The sequence below is a fragment of the Anomaloglossus baeobatrachus genome, chromosome 3 (genome assembly GCF_048569485.1).
Source record: "Anomaloglossus baeobatrachus isolate aAnoBae1 chromosome 3, aAnoBae1.hap1, whole genome shotgun sequence".
Taxonomy (NCBI): domain Eukaryota; kingdom Metazoa; phylum Chordata; class Amphibia; order Anura; family Aromobatidae; genus Anomaloglossus; species Anomaloglossus baeobatrachus.
In genome coordinates, this window is record NC_134355.1 from 542,397,263 (window position 1) to 542,416,159 (window position 18,897).

At 51.8% G+C, this 18,897-nt stretch overlaps 2 protein-coding genes across 7 annotated transcripts in view; one reads left to right on the forward strand and one right to left on the reverse strand.

The window, feature by feature from the left end:
- HLTF (helicase like transcription factor) overlaps positions 1-14,267 on the reverse strand; it is a 274,018-nt gene extending 259,751 nt beyond the window's left edge. For all 4 annotated transcript variants that reach the window (XR_012751708.1, XM_075340799.1, XM_075340800.1 and 1 more), the window contains exons 1-2: positions 14,179-14,267; positions 6,934-7,144 (exon numbers count right to left, since the gene is read on the reverse strand). Coding sequence is in view for 3 of the 4 variants with exons in the window: in XM_075340799.1 (XP_075196914.1) it covers positions 6,934-7,144; positions 14,179-14,195 (228 nt within the window). In the remaining variant the exon portion in view is untranslated. The remainder of the gene's footprint in view (positions 1-6,933; positions 7,145-14,178) is intronic.
- Positions 14,268-14,854: 587 nt separating this feature from the next.
- HPS3 (HPS3 biogenesis of lysosomal organelles complex 2 subunit 1) overlaps positions 14,855-18,897 on the forward strand; it is a 136,836-nt gene continuing 132,793 nt past the window's right edge. For 2 of the 3 annotated variants that reach the window (XM_075340805.1, XM_075340804.1), the window contains exons 1-2: positions 14,856-16,478; positions 17,285-17,770. In XM_075340805.1, the coding sequence (XP_075196920.1) occupies positions 16,262-16,478; positions 17,285-17,770 (703 nt within the window). In that variant the 5' untranslated portion in view covers positions 14,856-16,261. Of the gene's footprint in view, positions 16,479-17,284; positions 17,771-18,897 lie in introns of all 3 variants that reach the window. The other variant, XM_075340806.1, reaches the window with a different exon arrangement.

Below are 18,897 nucleotides of genomic sequence, written 5' to 3' on the forward strand. Positions count from 1 at the left end.
AGATGAGACAAAGATCAACCTGTACCAGAATGATGGGAAGAAAAAAAAGTTTGGAGAAGAAAGGGAACGGCACATGATCCAAGGCACACCACATCCTCTGTAAAACATGGTGGAGGCAACGTGATGGCATGGGCATGCATGGCTTTCAATGGCACTGGGTCACTTGTGTTTATTGATGACATAACAGCAGACAAGAGTAGCCAGATGAATTCTGAAGTGTACCGGGATATACTTTCAGCCCAGATTCAGCCAAATGCCGCAAAGTTGATCGGACGGCGCTTCATAGTACAGATGGACAATGACCCCAAGCATACAGCCAAAGCTACCCAGGAGTTCATGAGTGCAAAAAAGTGGAACATTCTGCAATGGCCAAGTCAATCACCAGATCTTAACCCAATTGAGCATGCATTTCACTTGCTCAAATCCAGACTTAAGACGGAAAGACCCACAAACAAGCAAGACCTGAAGGCTGCGGCTGTAAAGGCCTGGAAAAGCATTAAGAAGGAGGAAACCCAGCGTTTGGTGATGTCCATGGGTTCCAGACTTAAGGCAGTGATTGCCTCCAAAGGATTCGCAACAAAATATTGAAAATAAAAATATTTTGTTTGGGTTTGGTTTATTTGTCCAATTACTTTTGACCTCCTAAAATGTGGAGTGTTTGTAAAGAAATGTGTACAATTCCTACAATTTCTATCAGATATTTTAGTTCAAACCTTCAAATTAAACGTTACAATCTGCACTTGAATTCTGTTGGAGAGGTTTCATTTCAAATCCAATGTGGTGGCATGCAGAGCCCAACTCGCGAAAATTGTGTCACTGTCCAAATATTTCTGGACCTAACTGTATATATAAATATATACACTTCGGCACCCTGGGGGGGACCAGCACCGGTGACCGGTGTGGCTTACCGACCGCCCAAAGCGGTTGTGTGTCCACCAGATTCCCTGCCTTGGGCCTCCCAGAGCTGCAGAGCTCTTCCTGAAATCCTCCACCGGCAGAATGATTGTAAAAATGGCTGCCGGAGCTCTCAGGGGAGGAGGGGGCCGTGGGCGGCGACTAATAAAGTGCGGGAATCTGGTGCCCCACAGTGATCAGTGAGGGGGGAGGAGGACACCAAAGTATGCTCCAGCCCTCACTGTCGACGTCAGGTCGACCGTCCCGCCCTTACCCCTGACTGGCAGGCCCGGGGGCGGGAGTTATGGTACTAGGCCGCAGAAGCCGGGGACTAAATTTAATACCGCGGCCGACAAACAGGCACGGTCGGCGCGGTAGTCCCGGCCGTCCTAAAAATACCGCAGCCGCTGCAGTGTCAGTGACACGAGCGCTCCATACACCGTCCCCAAGGGGACACAGAGTACCTTTTGGATGCAGGGCCTGTCCCTGATGATATTAAGTCTCCTGTCCGGCAGATTCCCACAGGGGCTGCGGAGGGAGCCCGGTCCCAGTGCCTGGATGACCGGTTAGGATCCCACTTCTCCCAGAGCCTCTAAGGGATGGGGAAGGAAAACGGCATGTGGCTCCAGCCTCTGTACCCGCAATGGGTACCTCAACCTTAACAGCACCGCCGACTTAGTGGGGTGAGAAGGGAGGATGCCGGGGGCCCTGTGGCCCTCTTTTCTTCCATCCGATATAATCAGCAGCTGCTGCTGACTAAAATGTGGAGCTTGAGTGAATGTGTGCCTCCTTCAACACAAAGCACAAAAACTAACTGAGGAGCCCGTGATGCACGGGAGGGTGTATAGGCAGAGGGGAGGGGTTACACTTTTTAAAGTGTAATACTTTGTGTGGCCTCCGGAGGCAGAAGCTATACACCCAATTGTCTGGGTCTCCCAATGGAGCGACAAAGAAATATAAACGTCTCAGGTACTTAGCTGCTGAGACGCAGGGCCAGGTCCCTGGGGATGAGTGCTCCGGTCCAGCAGGGTCCTGAAGGGCTGCGGATGGAGACCAGTCTCCTGCCAGGCAGGGAAACCGTGCTGGCTCACACTTCAAGCCAGAGCCCAGGAGGGATGGTGAAGGAGCACGGCATCTAAGGCTCCAGCCTTGGAAATCCACCTTACAACACCGCCGACACAGTGGGGTGAGAAGGGACATGCCGGGGGTCCAGAAGTGGACCCGCACTTCTTCAATCTCATTCCAAAGGAGAAAAATCATATGATAATGCATGTGTGGATGTATGCCTCCTGAACACAAAGCGATAAACTGGCTGGGTCTGCTCACCAGGGGGTGTATAAGCTCAGAGGGAGGAGCTACACTTTTAAGTGTAGTACTTTGTGTGTCCTCTGGAGGCAGAAGCTAAACACCCCATGGTCTGGGTCTCCCAAAGGAACGATAAAGAAATGCAATACAGGCGATCAAACGTAGCATCTGCGCAAAAATGGTACCGTTAAAAACGTCAGCTCAAGACGCAAAAAAATAAGCCGTCACTAAGCCTCAGAACCCGAAAAATTAGAACGCTATGCGTTTTGGAAAATGGCACAAAACGTGCGCCACTTTTTTTTTTGGACAAGCTTGTGAAATTTTTTTTGCCCCTTAAATACAAGTAAACCTATACATGTTTGGTGTCTACAAACTCACACTGACCTCAGGCATCATACCCACACATTGGTTTTACCATATAGTGAACACTGTGAATAAAATATCCCAAAAACTATTGTGCCATCACACTTTTTTTGCAATTTTTCCGCACTTGGAATTTGCAGTTTTCAAGTACACTATATGGCAAAACTTATGGTTTCATTTAAAAGTAACAACTCGTTCCGCAAAAAACAAGCCCTTATATGGCAAGATTGACAGAAAAATAAAAGTTACGGCTCTCGGAAGAAAGAGGAAAAAAACAAAATGCCCGGGGGCTGAAGGGGTTAAAGAAATGACCTGTCCATTCCTTACTCCACTTTACAATAAAAGTCAACAGGGAAGCTCAAAATGTGCCCAGACGTCATTTGCTGTGTTTTTTGGACAAAACTACATCAGAAATACTCAGGAAACAATCATAAAAATTATACAAGAGACACTTCAGGAACGAAAACAAAAAAAAAAAAAAACCACACAACAACAAACAAATATAACTCCTAACTATTTTTATATCGCTAACATATTCCGCAGCGCTTTACATACATCAGGAACACTGTCCCCATTGGGGCTCACAATCTAAAGTCTAACTGTATGTCTTTGGAGTGTGGGAGGAAACCGGAGAACCCAGAAGAACCCCACGCAATCACGGGGAGAACATACAAACTCCTTGTATAACACACTATGAAGAAAAAGACATGGATCGCACATCCCAAAAATACAATGATCTAAAGCCATTAGGCAAAAAATTAAATAGAACATGAGGTTCTTTTGTTACCATTCTGATCAGATTGTATTAAGCCCACTGCCACGTCACGGCAAACCTCTTGAGTGGGTCCCTAACCTGACCTTTTAATGCGGCACTGTGCACTGACCACCGCCGCAGCGACAAAGCGCCAGCAGGGCGGGCGACCTGGTGCCTCACAGCACCCATGCTGCAAGGCGAAGCCCCCAAGGCTCCAGGCCGCGCCGCCCCACTGACACGACATCACCACAACAGTAGCCACCGCACTTTTTTTGCTTGGATCTGCACTCTCCCCATTTGGCACAGGTGATTTTAATTAGCAGGAGACTGCAAGAGGGGTCAGCCTTCTTTTTGCTCCCAGTTCACATATGGGAGCCAGTGGGAGGTGAGTGCACAGCTCCTCTCACTGTGTGCTGGTGCTGTGTGGTGGCTGCTGTTGTGGTGGTGTGGTGTCGGTGGGGCGGCGCGGCCTGGAGCCTTGGGGGCTTTGCCTTGCAGCATGGGTGCTGTGAGGCACCAGGTCGCCCGCCCTGCTGGCGCTTTGTCGCTGCGGCGGTGGTCAGTGCACGGTGCCACACAAAAAGGTCAGGTTAGGGACCCACTCAAGAGATTTGCTGTGACGTGGCAGTGGGCTTAATACAATCTGATCAGAATGGTAACAAAAGAACCTCATGTTCTATTTAATTTTTTGCCTAGCGGCTTTAGATCATGGTATTTTTGGGATGTGCGATCCATGTCTTTTTCTTCATAGTATGGTACAAACTCCTTGCAGATGGTGTCCTTGGTGGGATTTGAACCCAGGACCCCACTGCTGCAAGACTACAGTGCTAACCACTGAGCCCATGTGTCCTCTATTGAAAAAGGTGTCAAGATTCACCAAAGTTTCATTGTAAAGCGTTGCGGAATATGATGGCTTTATAAAAATAAAAGATGTGGAGGGCACATACCCGACAAGGCGTACATGTGTATATGACAGAAGATCAATAAAGGTGCAGTAAAGTTGCAGCACTGTCTAATAGGCCCAAAAACTGTCCACTTTTGACCTGGTCAAAAAAATCCCTAAAGGCCCCGTTACACGCAGCGACGTATCTAACGATATATCACCGGGGTCACGGATTCCGTGACGCACATCCAGCATCGTTAGCGACGTCGTTGCGTGTGACACCAACGAACGGCCGTTAACGATCAAAAATACTCACCTTATGGTTGACACGTTGCTCACTTTCAAAAAATCGTTGATTGTTGCAGGACGCAGGTTGTTCGTCGTTCCCAAGACATCACACATCGCTGTGTGTGACACCTCGGGAACGACGAACTGCAGCTTACCTGCGGCTGCCAGCAATGAGGAAGGAAGGAGGTGGGCGGGATGTTACGGACGCTCATCTCCGCTTCTATTGGGCGGCCGCTTAGTGATGTCGCTGTGACGCCGCATGAACCGCCCCCTTAGACAAGAGGCAGCTCACCGGCAACAGCGACGCCGCTAGGCAGGCAAGTCCGTGTGATGGCTCCTAACGATTTTGTGCACCACGGGCAGCGATTTGCCCGTGACGCACCACTGACGGGGGCGGGTGCGCTCGCTGCGTGTAACGGGCCTTAAGGTGAATTTGCAAGATTTGTTACAAACATTTCTAAAAATTATCTAATTCACCCATATGGGTATAGCAGAGATCTATGCAACAAATTGACAAGAGACTTCACCCAACCTAAAGTGGAAGAATATCTTGCACCCCCTCATTTTTTGCTGTGTATGTAATGGAGCTATTCCTGGGGTTTACATCAGAGGTGGTGTGCTTCACTCCATCATTACTCAACTGACCTAAATTACTTTTGGTGTAATGTAACAAAAGTAATAATAAAGCTGTAGCTCGGCCAACAGGCACCCATCAATGGGGAATCTGCAAAGGAAGCCTAGCCTTAGAGCAGAGTAGCATTACAGTACATTTGGTGGTTATATATCTCTGACAAACATTTCAGGTTTCCTTCCCAATTTATACACAAGCGAAAACTGGATAGTGATGCAGAATAAGAATTCAAAGCTAGCAAGGAGATGAGATTTATTATTAGGGGTTGTCCAGGAACACCCCAAGGATAATATGTAGTGGATTACTGGAGGTTTGACAAGTGGGACCCTGACAGGTCAGTACAATGATGGGCGTGCGTTCCTTCTGATCCTCTCAAAATAGGACAGGGTGCTGCACCTATGTAGGTAATGAAGAAGACATTGTGCGCTGGCCATGGGCCATTCCCACCTATCTAATGGATAGGTCACCTATTGTTATCATGGAGCACCCTTTTAAACCTTATAATCTGTCTAATGAATGGGGACCTATGAAAAGTTCTCCAGAAGAATACATTCAGCTAAGTAAACAGATGGACACAAAGTATTACAAATACAATATGTCTCTTGCCTATTGTTTATCTCTTGATTTACCAACATATGGAAGTGTGACGCCCTGGCAGAGCCAGGTAGTCGCAGTTAGGCCCCCGCATTACACCGTTCCCTCACTAGGAAACATACAGCCAACCAGAAACCCTAGTCACCCCCCCTTAGGGAAAGATAGACGCACCAGTGGGCGTGACCAGGCGGTTGGAACACGCCCACCCTGCGGTCCAGACAGTCCAGGGCGGGAAAATAGAGAGTGGAGAGAGTTCAGGTTGAAGTTCAGAGTGGACAGGAGTGTGGGCTGGAGCTAAGTGTAGCCTCTCCAGCAGGAGAGTTCAAGTTGAACGGTACCAGGGTAGGAGCCCTGGTACCTTTGGCTAGGAGGCAGACTGTGATCTCCATCAGCAGGATACGGGAAAACGGCTCGGCAGAAGCGAGGTGGACCGGGACAGGGTTGTAGCCTGCCGGTACCGACACGGGGAACCGACCCGGAAACCGGAGCACAAAAGGGGGGTACTCGGACCCTGAAGCCAGAACCGGAATAGAGCGGAACTGGTTAATTCACCGATTGATGCCAGGACTAGAAGATCTATCCCACTCAAAGTCCCTCATAGAAGACAACAGCCCACCGATTAGAGATAAGAGGTCACCGCCGGGGCCCAAAGATCCCACGGGCCAGCGTCTGCAGGCACGGCTCCTTAGGCCACATCCAGTCGGGAGCGGACTCCTGAGTTTCACACTAGGAAAGTCCACCTTACACAAAGCAGTGCAGGAAAAGGATAGAGACCACCAGCCGGGTGGGGGACACGAACGCAACCGGCTGCGGCACCGGCCACCATCACCTTGGTTTACCAGAGACTTGTGTGTTTTACTAACAGTGAGTACACCAGCACCACCAGCGGTAGCCATTCCCTGCACCGAGCCACCATCCCTGCCCACGGAGGGGTTAACAACTTGCTGCACAACATCTCCCCTGGGTGCCCCATAACAGCAGCGGTGGGGTCCCACCTCACCACACACCGTGGGTGGCGTCACGAACTTACTACGGCCTAGCCCGTACAACTACGTCCCCCCATTTAGTCGGCGTGTCCGCAAGACCCCCGGGTCCGGAGACCCTCGAGCCACCACCCCAGAAGGCCCAGATCTGAGCAGTGGCGGCTGCTGGCACGGGGGCGGCACAGAAGATTTTATGATAAGCAGTAATTCTTTAAATAATGTTATTATACATACATACCACTCCTGTATAGTAGCGTATTCCAACCACATTCCCTTTCAGCATGCCAAATAAAACGAGAGAGTCCAGATCTTCCTCTCCAGACGCAGAATCATCTGCTGCAGACGCACTGTCCTGCACGTCATCAAAAAATATATTGGGAGCCGAGTACGCCACACTACTGCCTCTTCTGTTATACTGCGGAGACTGTAGGAACTTCCAAGCCGAGCCCCTGGTGAGATTGCAAGGAGGAAAGAGTTAAATGGGTTATCCAGCACTGTAATACTGGGACTTTATAGTCATGGCTAAAGTTTTCATATTGACAAAAATTTTGGTCTGGTCTGTTTCTACAGTTACTGAAGCATGATTGATTATTCACATTTTTATACTTTTATTGACAAATACTGTATATCAACTTTATGGAAAGACTCAATATTTATTGTTGACCCTTATTTTTCAATACTTCTGCTCCAGATCCTGCCTGACGGTAAGGCTGCTTTCACACATCCAGTTTTTGCTGTGTGGCAAAATCCGGCGCTTTGCAGAAAAAACGCAACCTTTTTTTGCCGCCGGTTGCGTTTTTCTTTTGCATAGACTTACATTAGTGCCATATTGTGCCGCATGGCCTTGCGTTCATCCGGTTTTTGCCGTATGCGGCAGATTTGGCCGATGCGGCGGCTGGATGGAACGTTGCCTGGCACATTTTTTGTCCTGCAAAAAAACCGCATCGCGACGCATCCGGCGCGATTTGCAATGCATGCCTATGGACGACACATGCGGCCTCCTGCGGCAAAAAACGCATCCGGACGCCGCATGCTCAATAGCCTGCCGCAAACAGCAAAAACCGGACGGACTGCATGGAAAAAACTTATGCAAAGGATGCAGTATTGTCACCGCATCCGTTGCATAGGTTTTAGAGCCGGATTGGCTGGCTCTGCTAAAACCGGAGGTGTGAAAGCAGCCTTAGGCTATGTGCCCACAGGGACATTGTCCTGCGGATATATCCGCAAGACATTCCGCAGGTGCTCCCAGAAATCCGCAACAGAACTTTCTCTGTTTCAATGCTGCGGATACACAGCGGAATGTCGTGCGGATATGGTGTGGGCATTCTGCATTGAGGATACAGTACCATGGCTTCGGCACTGCATCCTCAATGCAGAACAAGTGCTGCAGTGATCGGGGTGCCCTTTCTTACCTCCATCACGCAGCACCTCGCTTTCCGGCGGCCGGGTCACTGTCAGGCAGCGTCTGGTTCACTGTGCTGGAGGTGGGCGGGCCTGAACTAGCTCCGGCTGTCACATGACCGGAGCTCGTGCAGGCCCCGCCCACCTCTTCCTTCCTGTACCTGGCTGGATCCACCGCGCTGCTGTACACCGGACGGAGAAGTGAATCGGGTCTCTATCAAGGCAGGTAAGTATATGGAACCCTGCGGAGAAATCCGCAACAATAATTGACATGCTGCAGATTTTTCCGCACGAAAATCCGCTGCGGAAAAATCCGCAGCGTGGGAACAGCATTTCCCAAATGCCATAGAAATGGCTGGGGAGTAGCTGTGCTGCAGATTTCTGGAAAATCCGCGGCAAAATCCGCGCATTTTCCGCAGCGTGGGCACATAGCCTAAGACGTTCTTGTCTAATCAGTGCTTGAAGTGTCTCACAATTCCGGTTGGGATTTTGCTTCTGCTCCCGGGTGATCAGTTCGTGCAGTGAGGCCATATAATATGTTGCTCTGAGTTGTTAAAGTGGTTCTTATGGAATTTTATACTGATGTCCTCCAACAATAAGCAACAATTGCCGGAAAATACTGTGCTCAGCGTTCTGTAGGTTATACTGGTGGGCACCATAATGGCGCTGCCTCTTTCTGTAAGATAACAGCTCAGATGCTGCACTTGCTATGGATGAGACTTGCAATCTGCAGCATTTATGCTACCGATTCTCACAATGGACATCACTCCTTACCACACAGAAAAGAAGATGAAATCTGCAGCAAAAACTGCACAAAAGAAATAAAAGAAAAATAGTAACTGTTCCTGGGGAAAAATTGCAGAACATTATAAAAAGGCACGTTACTCATGTGCTATATATGTGCAGCTGCTCCTGTGTTGAAGCTGCAGAGGATGGTAATTTCCTCCAGTGGCCACCTGGGTAGCCAAACAGACTTTATAGCAAACCGAGAGCTCGGGGCACATTCACTGTCAGGGAGTCGGACAGTGGGGGCGTGGTAGGGTCCGGGCTTAGTCAGTGGAAACAACAGGCCCAAAGGGCACTCACTAATTAGGTAAAGCGTGTGGATGGAAACACCGGGACACACCCACCTACTAAGTCAGTCACAGCTACTAACCTCCAATTCCCGATACTGAGCTTGTACTGTAAAATACTGCGGTTTGGACAGAGCAAAAACATGCAAGGTCAAACCAGCAAGTAAGGCCTCATGCGCACACTGCATTTTTTCCCGTGCTTTTCGGGTGCAGTTTTGGTACCAAAACAGCGTGCATTTCCTTCCCCAGCAAAGTCTATGAGATTTATTTTTGCTGTGCACATGTTGCAGTTTTTTTTGGGCTGCCTCTTTGTGGTGATCAGCATGCAGTACGTGAATTATATTTGTATTTTGTCCCTGGCAGACCAATCCCACACTGAGTAGGCAAGGGATTGATCCCTGGTATCTGGCCAGATGCAGGTTCCCATATAATCTATGGGGACAAGAATCCGGAGCAATGGGGTAAGAGCAAGCGCTTCATACTTACCGAGTCACACGGCTGCCACGCTGCTCCTGCGGCCTCATTCTTCTTCCCGGGCCGCTCATCAGGCTCATACATATTCACTGCTTCCCCCGGCGTCTGGGATTGGTTGCAGTGAGGCGAGGCCCCACAGTGACAGTGTGTCGGAGGCTTCCAATCACAGATGCCGGTGGGCAGGTCAATGAGGTTCAGGCACCGACTGAGCCGCGATCGGCGTGGACGTCACTCAGGTTAGTCGCAGCCACAGCTTGTTTCCTCCACCTGTGACCACAAATCACAGTGAGCCGTGTGACGTCCCTGCTGATCACGCGGCTCACTTCAATTGCTGTCTGAAGCTCACAGTGGGCAGTCATGTTCTATGGCACGCGATGTGAGTTTCAGATGTAGCAGTGCTGGAAGCGTCGTGGGACCTCATGTGGATTACGTCTGACCTGCAGGGGTGTTAGGCTACATGCGCACGCTGCAGTTTTTTTCTGCAGCCAAAACTGCACCTTGTCAGAGAGCCTGGAAATGTAAAAAGAAAACGTTTGTAATGTAGGTGCGTTTTTGTGACAAATATTGACAAAAATGTTAGAAGAATGAACATGCTGCATCTTTCTTGTCACAAACTTTTGACAAAAACATGCTGACAAACTGCAAGGTGCACATTGCAAATCTGACTTCTCAGACTTTACTGGTACGTCAAATGTCAGAAAGTTCTGACAAAACTGCACCAAAATACGCACCAAAAAACGCAGCATGCGTATGTAGCCTTATTGGGGTTAATAAAGTCGTGAAAGAATATTCTTTGTCTTATTTCAAATAAAGGATTTTTTGGGCGTTTGTGCTTATTTACTTTCACTTACAGATTAGTGATTGGGATGTCTCAGACGCCTCCCAATAGTTTTTTAAGGCTTAGTGGCAGCTGTGGACTGCCATTAACCATTTATTAACCCGATAGCCACCACACCAGTGCAATGGGAAGATTTGGGTCCAGTGCCAGAATTGGTGCATTTAATAGATGCGCCACTTCTGGAGTAACTGCAGGCTGCTATTGTTAGGCTGAAAAGGGCCAAATAACCATGGCCCTTCCCACCCTAATAATATCAGCCCCGAGTTTTCTGCTGTACCTTGGCTGGTTTAAGAAAAACTGATTGGACCCCACGTTTTGTTTTTTAAATTAAAAAAAAAAAAGCGTAGGATCCCCTCTATTTTTCATAACCAGCCAAGGCAACCCACAGCTGAGGGTTGCAGCCCACAGCTGCTGTTCCTGTGCTGGATATGAAAAATAGGGGGGAACCCCACGTCACTTTTTTTTTTTTTTTTACCAAAAAATAATTTAAAAAACAGCTGGCCAAGCGAGCGATCCCTCTATTTATCAAGCTATTCTAGATATTCTTTATATCTATTCTATATGTTCTTTCTATTCTATCAATAGAATTTACTTAAAAAACACATTGGACAAAAACACGTCAAAACGCATGCGTTTTTTGGGCCAAAAAAGTGCACTTTGTGTTCAAGAAAATATGCAGCGTTCGCACACAGCCTAAGGCTATGTGCGCACATTGCGTAAATACATGCAGTTACGCTGCGCTTTGTAGCTCCTGAGCACCACACACTGCACTGTACACAGCTCCTGGGCACCACACACTGCACTGTAAACACGGCTCCTGGGCACCACACACTGCACTGTAAACACGGCTCCTGGGCACCACACACTGCCCTGTAAACACGGCTCCTGGGCACCACACACTGCCCTGTAAACACGGCTCCTGGGCACCACACACTGCCCTGTAAACACGGCTCCCGGGCACCACACACTGCCCTGTAAACACGGCTCCCGAGCACCACACACTGCACTGTAAACACGGCTCCCGAGCACCACACACTGCACTGTAAACACGGCTCCCGAGCACCACACACTGCACTGTACACGGCTCCCGGGCACCACACACTGCACTGTACACGGCTCCCGGGCACCACACACTGCACTGTACACGGCTCCCGGGCACCACACACTGCACTGTACACGGCTCCCGGGCACCACACACTGCACTGTACACGGCTCCCGGGCACCACACACTGCACTGTACACGGCTCCCGGGCACCACACACTGCACTGTACACGGCTCCCGGGCACCACACACTGCACTGTACACGGCTCCCGGGCACCACACACTGCACTGTACACGGCTCCCGGGCACCACACACTGCACTGTACACGGCTCCCGGGCACCACACACTGCACTGTACACGGCTCCCGGGCACCACACACTGCACTGTACACGGCTCCCGGGCACCACACACTGCACTGTACACGGCTCCCGGGCACCACACACTGCACTGTACACGGCTCCCGGGCACCACACACTGCACTGTACACGGCTCCCGGGCACCACACACTGCACTGTACACGGCTCCCGGGCACCACACACTGCACTGTACACGGCTCCCGGGCACCACACACTGCACTGTACACGGCTCCCGGGCACCACACACTGCACTGTACACGGCTCCCGGGCACCACACACTGCACTGTACACGGCTCCCGGGCACCACACACTGCACTGTACACGGCTCCCGGGCACCACACACTGCACTGTACAAGGCTCCCGGGCTCCACACACTGCACTGTACACGGCTCCCGGGCTCCACACACTGCACTGTACACGGCTCCCGGGCTCCACACACTGCACTGTACACGGCTCCCGAGCACCACACACTGCACTGTACACGGCTCCCGAGCACCACACACTGCACTGTACACGGCTCCCGAGCACCACACACTGCACTGTACACGGCTCCCGAGCACCACACACTGCACTGTACACGGCTCCCGAGCACCACACACTGCACTGTACACGGCTCCCGGGCACCACACACTGCACTGTACACGGCTCCCGGGCACCACACACTGCACTGTACACGGCTCCCGGGCTCCACACACTGCACTGCACACGGCTCCCGAGCACCACACACTGCACTGTACACGGCTCCTGAGCACCACACACTGCACTGTACACGGCTCCTGAGCACCACACACTGCACTGTACACGGCTCCTGAGCACCACACACTGCACTGTACACGCCTCCTGAGCACCACACACTGCACTGTACACGGCTCCTGAGCACCACACACTGCACTGTACACGGCTCCTGAGCACCACACACCGCACTGTACACGGCTCCTGGGCTCCACACACCGCACTGTACACGGCTCCCGGGCTCCACACACCGCACTGTACACGGCTCCCGAGCACCACACACACTGCACTGTACACGGCTCCTGAGCTCCACACACTGCACTGTACACGGCTCCTGAGCACCACACACCGCACTGTACACGGCTCCTGGGCTCCACACACCGCACTGTACACGGCTCCTGGGCTCCACACACCGCACTGTACACGGCTCCTGGGCTCCACACACTGCACTGTACACGGCTCCTGGGCTCCACACACTGCACTGTACACGGCTCCTGGGCTCCACACACTGCACTGTACACGGCTCCTGGGCTCCACACACTGCACTGTACACGGCTCCTGGGCTCCACACACTGCACTGTACACGGCTCCTGGGCTCCACACACTGCACTGTACACGGCTCCTGGGCTCCACACACTGCACTGTACACGGCTCCTGAGCACCACACACTGCACTGTACACGGCTCCTGGGCTCCACACACCGCACTGTACACGGCTCCTGGGCTCCACACACTGCACTGTACACGGCTCCTGAGCACCACACACTGCACTGTACACGGCTCCTGGGCTCCACACACTGCACTGTACACGGCTCCTGGGCTCCACACACTGCACTGTACACGGCTCCTGGGCTCCACACACTGCACTGTACACGGCTCCTGGGCTCCACACACTGCACTGTACACGGCTCCTGAGCACCACACACTGCACTGTACACGGCTCCTGGGCTCCACACACTGCACTGTACACGGCTCCTGGGCTCCACACACTGCACTGTACACGGCTCCTGAGCTCCACACACTGCACTGTACACGGCTCCTGGGCTCCACACACTGCACTGTACACGGCTCCTGAGCACCACACACTGCACTGTACACGGCTCCTGGGCTCCACACACTGCACTGTACACGGCTCCTGGGCTCCACACACTGCACTGTACACGGCTCCTGGGCTCCACACACTGCACTGTACACGGCTCCTGAGCTCCACACACTGCACTGTACACGGCTCCTGGGCTCCACACACTGCACTGTACACGGCTCCTGGGCTCCACACACCGCACTGTACACGGCTCCTGGGCTCCACACACTGCACTGTACACGGCTCCTGAGCTCCACACACTGCACTGTACACGGCTCCTGAGCTCCACACACCGCACTGTACACGGCTCCTGGGCTCCACACACTGCACTGTACACGGCTCCTGAGCTCCACACACCGCACTGTACACGGCTCCTGGGCTCCACACACTGCACTGTACACGGCTCCTGAGCACCACACACTGCACTGTACACGGCTCCTGGGCTCCACACACCGCACTTTTCTGCGCACAGCCCCGCAGTCTCACCTCAGGAAGCCCCACATGATGGCAGCACAGTCAGACTAAGGCCGGCGCCTTCCCGCCTCCAAACAGCGACACAGGGTTCCTAGTTTACGCCTCTATTTCTAAATCATAGCCAATTAGCGCTCAGCAAAAATTACGAGAACCAATCACATTGCGAAAATATATTATCCACTAAGAAACGTGCAGGGGCGTAGACATGCACGAAGCGCTGGGCACTGTGGGCAGGGATTGGTTTTCTCATTAGGCAGGGACACGTGATCTACAGGTCACATGACCGGAATAGAAAGGGTGGGGGTTACTCCTAAAGGTGGGATTACTCGTGAGGTGGAGCCTGGGCTCCTTCCAAGTTAATAGGCGTTACCGGCTTGGTTGGTGGGCGTGGCACTGTTAACTCCCGCCCCCCGGCTACGGTTTCAACACGCCCCTATCACGTGACAGAAACGACGTCATACCTGGAAGCGGCCCATTTGTGTAGCATTACTATACCAGTGTCCCACATTGTAAGAAGACATAACCCTCTGTACACATTATGCAGACTGCGCGTTATTTTGCTGTTGAACCCTCATACACGCTCTTTCGCTTCACTGCTCTTTCGGCCGTTCCCAATTCAACCGCATGAGTAACTTGTGCAGCGCAACACCCCCCCCAGTCCGCCTGCATTGGACGCGCCCAGACCCCGTGCATGTGATCTGGTAATGGGCGTCACATGTCTGCTGGGAGGACGGGGGAGTCCTGTGTGTGGTGATGGGCTGGTTCTGCAGGGACTGCGGCCGCTGATCTGCCGGACAGATAAGATGCAGCGGGTGACAGGAGCCCGGCGCTGACCCCGGCGCTGACCCCGGCGCTGACCCCGGCGCTGACCCCGGCCTTGTCTGTCTGCACAGGACTGCGCTTCTCATCATCTGCATGCATCTCCAGGAGCCTCAATAACCGCTCTACACCGGACATGAGGGTCTGAGGCCGTGCGGCCACACAGGGACACCACTCAGTGACACCGGACAGAGACACCACTCAGTGACACCGGACAGAGACACCACTCAGTGACACCGGACAGAGACACCACTCAGTGACACCGGACAGAGACACCACTCAGTGACACCGGACAGAGACACCACTCAGTGACACCGGACAGGGACACCACTCAGTGACACCGCACAGGGACACCACTCAGTGACACCGCACAGGGACACCACTCAGTGACACCGCACAGGGACACCACTCAGTGACACCGGACAGGGACACCACTCAGTGACACCGGACAGAGACACCACTCAGTGACACCGGACAGAGACACCACTCAGTGACACCGGACAGAGACACCACTCAGTGACACCGGACAGGGACACCACTCAGTGACACCGCACAGGGACACCACTCAGTGACACCGCACAGGGACACCACTCAGTGACACCGCACAGGGACACCACTCAGTGACACCGCACAGGGACACCACTCAGTGACACCGCACAGGGACACCACTCAGTGACACCGCACAGGGACACCACTCAGTGACACCGCACAGGGACACCACTCAGTGACACCGCACAGGGACACCACTCAGTGACACCGCACAGGGACACCACTCAGTGACACCGGACAGGGACACCACTCAGTGACACCGCACAGGGACACCGCACAGGGACACCACTCAGTGACACCGCACAGGGACACCACTCAGTGACACCGCACAGGGACACCACTCAGTGACACCGCACAGGGACACCACTCAGTGACACCGCACAGGGACACCACTCAGTGACACCGGACAGGGACACCACTCAGTGACACCGGACAGGGACACCACTCAGTGACACCGCACAGGGACACCACTCAGTGACACCGCACAGGGACACCACTCAGTGACACCGCACAGGGACACCGGACAGGGACGCCTCACAGGGACACCACTCAGTGACACCGGACAGGACGCCTCACAGTGACACCGGACAGGGACACCGCACAAGGACACCACTCAGTGACACCGGACAGGGACACCACACAGTGACACCGGACAGGACGCCTCACAGGGACGCCTCACAGTGACACCACACAGGGACGCCACACAGGGACACCGGACAGGGACGCCATGGTGCAGCTGTACAACTGTCATCCCTTCGGCTCGCAGAGGATTGTGCCCACCCGGCAGGCGCCGGAGCTGTTCTCCTGTGGCCGCGACAGCGTGTTTGTGACCAGCGCCGGCGGCTGTAAGGTGGAAGTGTTCAGCGTGGGCCCCGAGCTGTGTGACCCGCTCTGCAGCTTCAACACGCTGGGGAGAGTGGTGCACATGAGCTACAGCGATGTGGGTAAGAACCTGGCACTGCCAATGTCTGGGAGGGGCGGAGCCATCTTCTGGGAGGGGTGGAGCTATCTTCTGGGAGGGGCAGAGAGGGGACACAGCAGGGGCGTAGGCTTCCTCTTCGATGGGCAGAGCGGGGACACCGCCGGCCTCTGGGAGAAGCGGGGGAGGGGTTTGAGGGGTGCAGCCAGCCTCTGTGGTGTGGAGATTTGAGGGGCGCAGCCGGCCTCTGCGGGGCCTTATGTCACAGTATGGCATCTGTTGCAAGTTTCCACTGAATGCATGTCAGGAGTATGCATTAGGGCTCATGCGCACGTAACTGCTGAATATTCTGCAGCGATTTCACCACACTTGCGCGTGAAAACGCTGCAAAAACACTGCATAATGGATGCAGTTTTTCTGTAGAAATAACCTGATTTCATGCGCTATGGCTGCTGCCCCCGCCATAGACAGAGTGGGAGCTGCATCCAGAACGCACAAATAATTGATATGCTGCTGTTATAAACGCGCGGATTTGGGTCAAAATTTTAGCATCCAAATCGCTATGTTCAAAAAAGCAACATGTGCACTAAGTATACACAATCTACATAGATTGTGCAGGGGACGCAGGACACATGCATTTACACTACAGTGCAATACGCAGCGTAAATGCATGTAAGTACGCAACGTGCGCACGAGCCCTCAGAGTACAAAAAATCAGAGTGGAAAGAGCCTGTGGTAACGATCATGCCTGCAGCCGATCCTCTATCCATTCAGTACTTGTGTTTCCCAGCTAGTTGCTTGTGATCCAGTAAAGCTTGTCCTTATTCTTAGGAGACTATCTGGTTACTATTGAAGAGAAAAACAACATTTCCTCCCTGAGAGCCTATGTGAACTGGAGATGTCAGCCTACGGGCAGCTCCCGGGTCAGTGTACGCATGGTGGGCCTCCAAGAAGAATCTCTCCAAAGTGGGATACCGAAGGACCAGATGGAAATCATCGAGATTCCTCTCTCCGAAACCCCGCTGTGTGTCTCTTGTTGTCCTGTACGAGGAGATCTTCTGGTCGGCAGCAAAACCAAACTAGTAGTCTTCAATCTGAAGTACATTGCCACCGATGACACAACAGTGCTGGATTTTGACAGATCCTTGGTCTTACATATTAATGGTATTGTACCCGTTCAGCTGAGCTTCTGTTCCTGGCATATTGGCATCTCTAATGATCTGGAAGTTCTGGTGTTTAGCCTGAGCTCAGAGTCCCAGAAAGGAACCAGAACTATTGTAAAAAGCACCACAAATGATGAAACATTGCCAGAAAAAGGTATGAGGTTAATGGGTATTTTCAATTGTGAGTCTACTGCAATTCTTGAGTTTTTCTGTAGTTTAAAGAATTATTCCAAGAATCGCATTATTCACAAAGAAGCCCCAACATAATGTTTCTTTATTGTACCCTTGTGTCTTTTTTTCATCTCTATCTTCACTATGCATCCCTTTTTACACAGCTGAATGGACAGTCTTCTGTGCTAAAGTTACATTTCTCAGTAGCACTTGCTTCTCCTCTGTGCTGCAGACCCCTCTCTCTTTCCTGTGTGCTCCTGACATAGACCCACCAATAACCTTATGCTTCTGTGCACAGTCTGCTCTTGTAATGCCAAAATTGTTTTTTGGTCGCCATAAATTTTGCGCTTAAAGCAATAACAGGCGATCAAATCGTAGCATTTACACAAAAATGGTACCATTAAAAACGTGAGCTTGAGATAAAAAAAATAAGCCTTCACTGAGCCATAGATCCGCTGAAAATGGCGCAAAATGTACGCCGCTTTTTCGGACAAACTTCTGATTTTTTTTTTTTAACCCGTTAGATAAAAGTAAACACCGATTTCAGACATCATATGTACACATCAGTTTTACCATATAGGGAACACCGTGAATAAAATATCCCAAAAACAATGCTGCAGTTGCACTTTTTTTTTGCCATTTTTCTGCATTTGGAATTTTTTTTTGCTTTTTTCCAGTACACTGTATGGTGAAAAGCATGGTTTCATTTAAAAGTGCAACTCATTCTGCAAAAAACGAGCCCTCACATGGCAAGATAGAAGCGGAGGGGCGGAGATGAGCAGGACGTAACATCCCGCCCACCTCCTTCCTTCCTCATTGCGGGCGGCAGCAGGTAAGGTGAGGTTCCTCGTTCCTGCGGTGTCACACATAGCGATGTCTGCTGCCGCAGGAACGACGAACTACATCGCACACCGAGCAGCAGCGATAATTGGGAATAGGGGGATGTCACCGATTAGCGATTTTGAACGTTTTTTGTGTGATTCAAAATAGCTCATAGGAGTCACACGCAACGACATCGCTAACGCGGCCGGATGTGTGTCACAAATTCCACACGGTACCAAAACCTTTTCACTTGTAACTCACAAATTCCGTGACCCCAACAAGATCGCT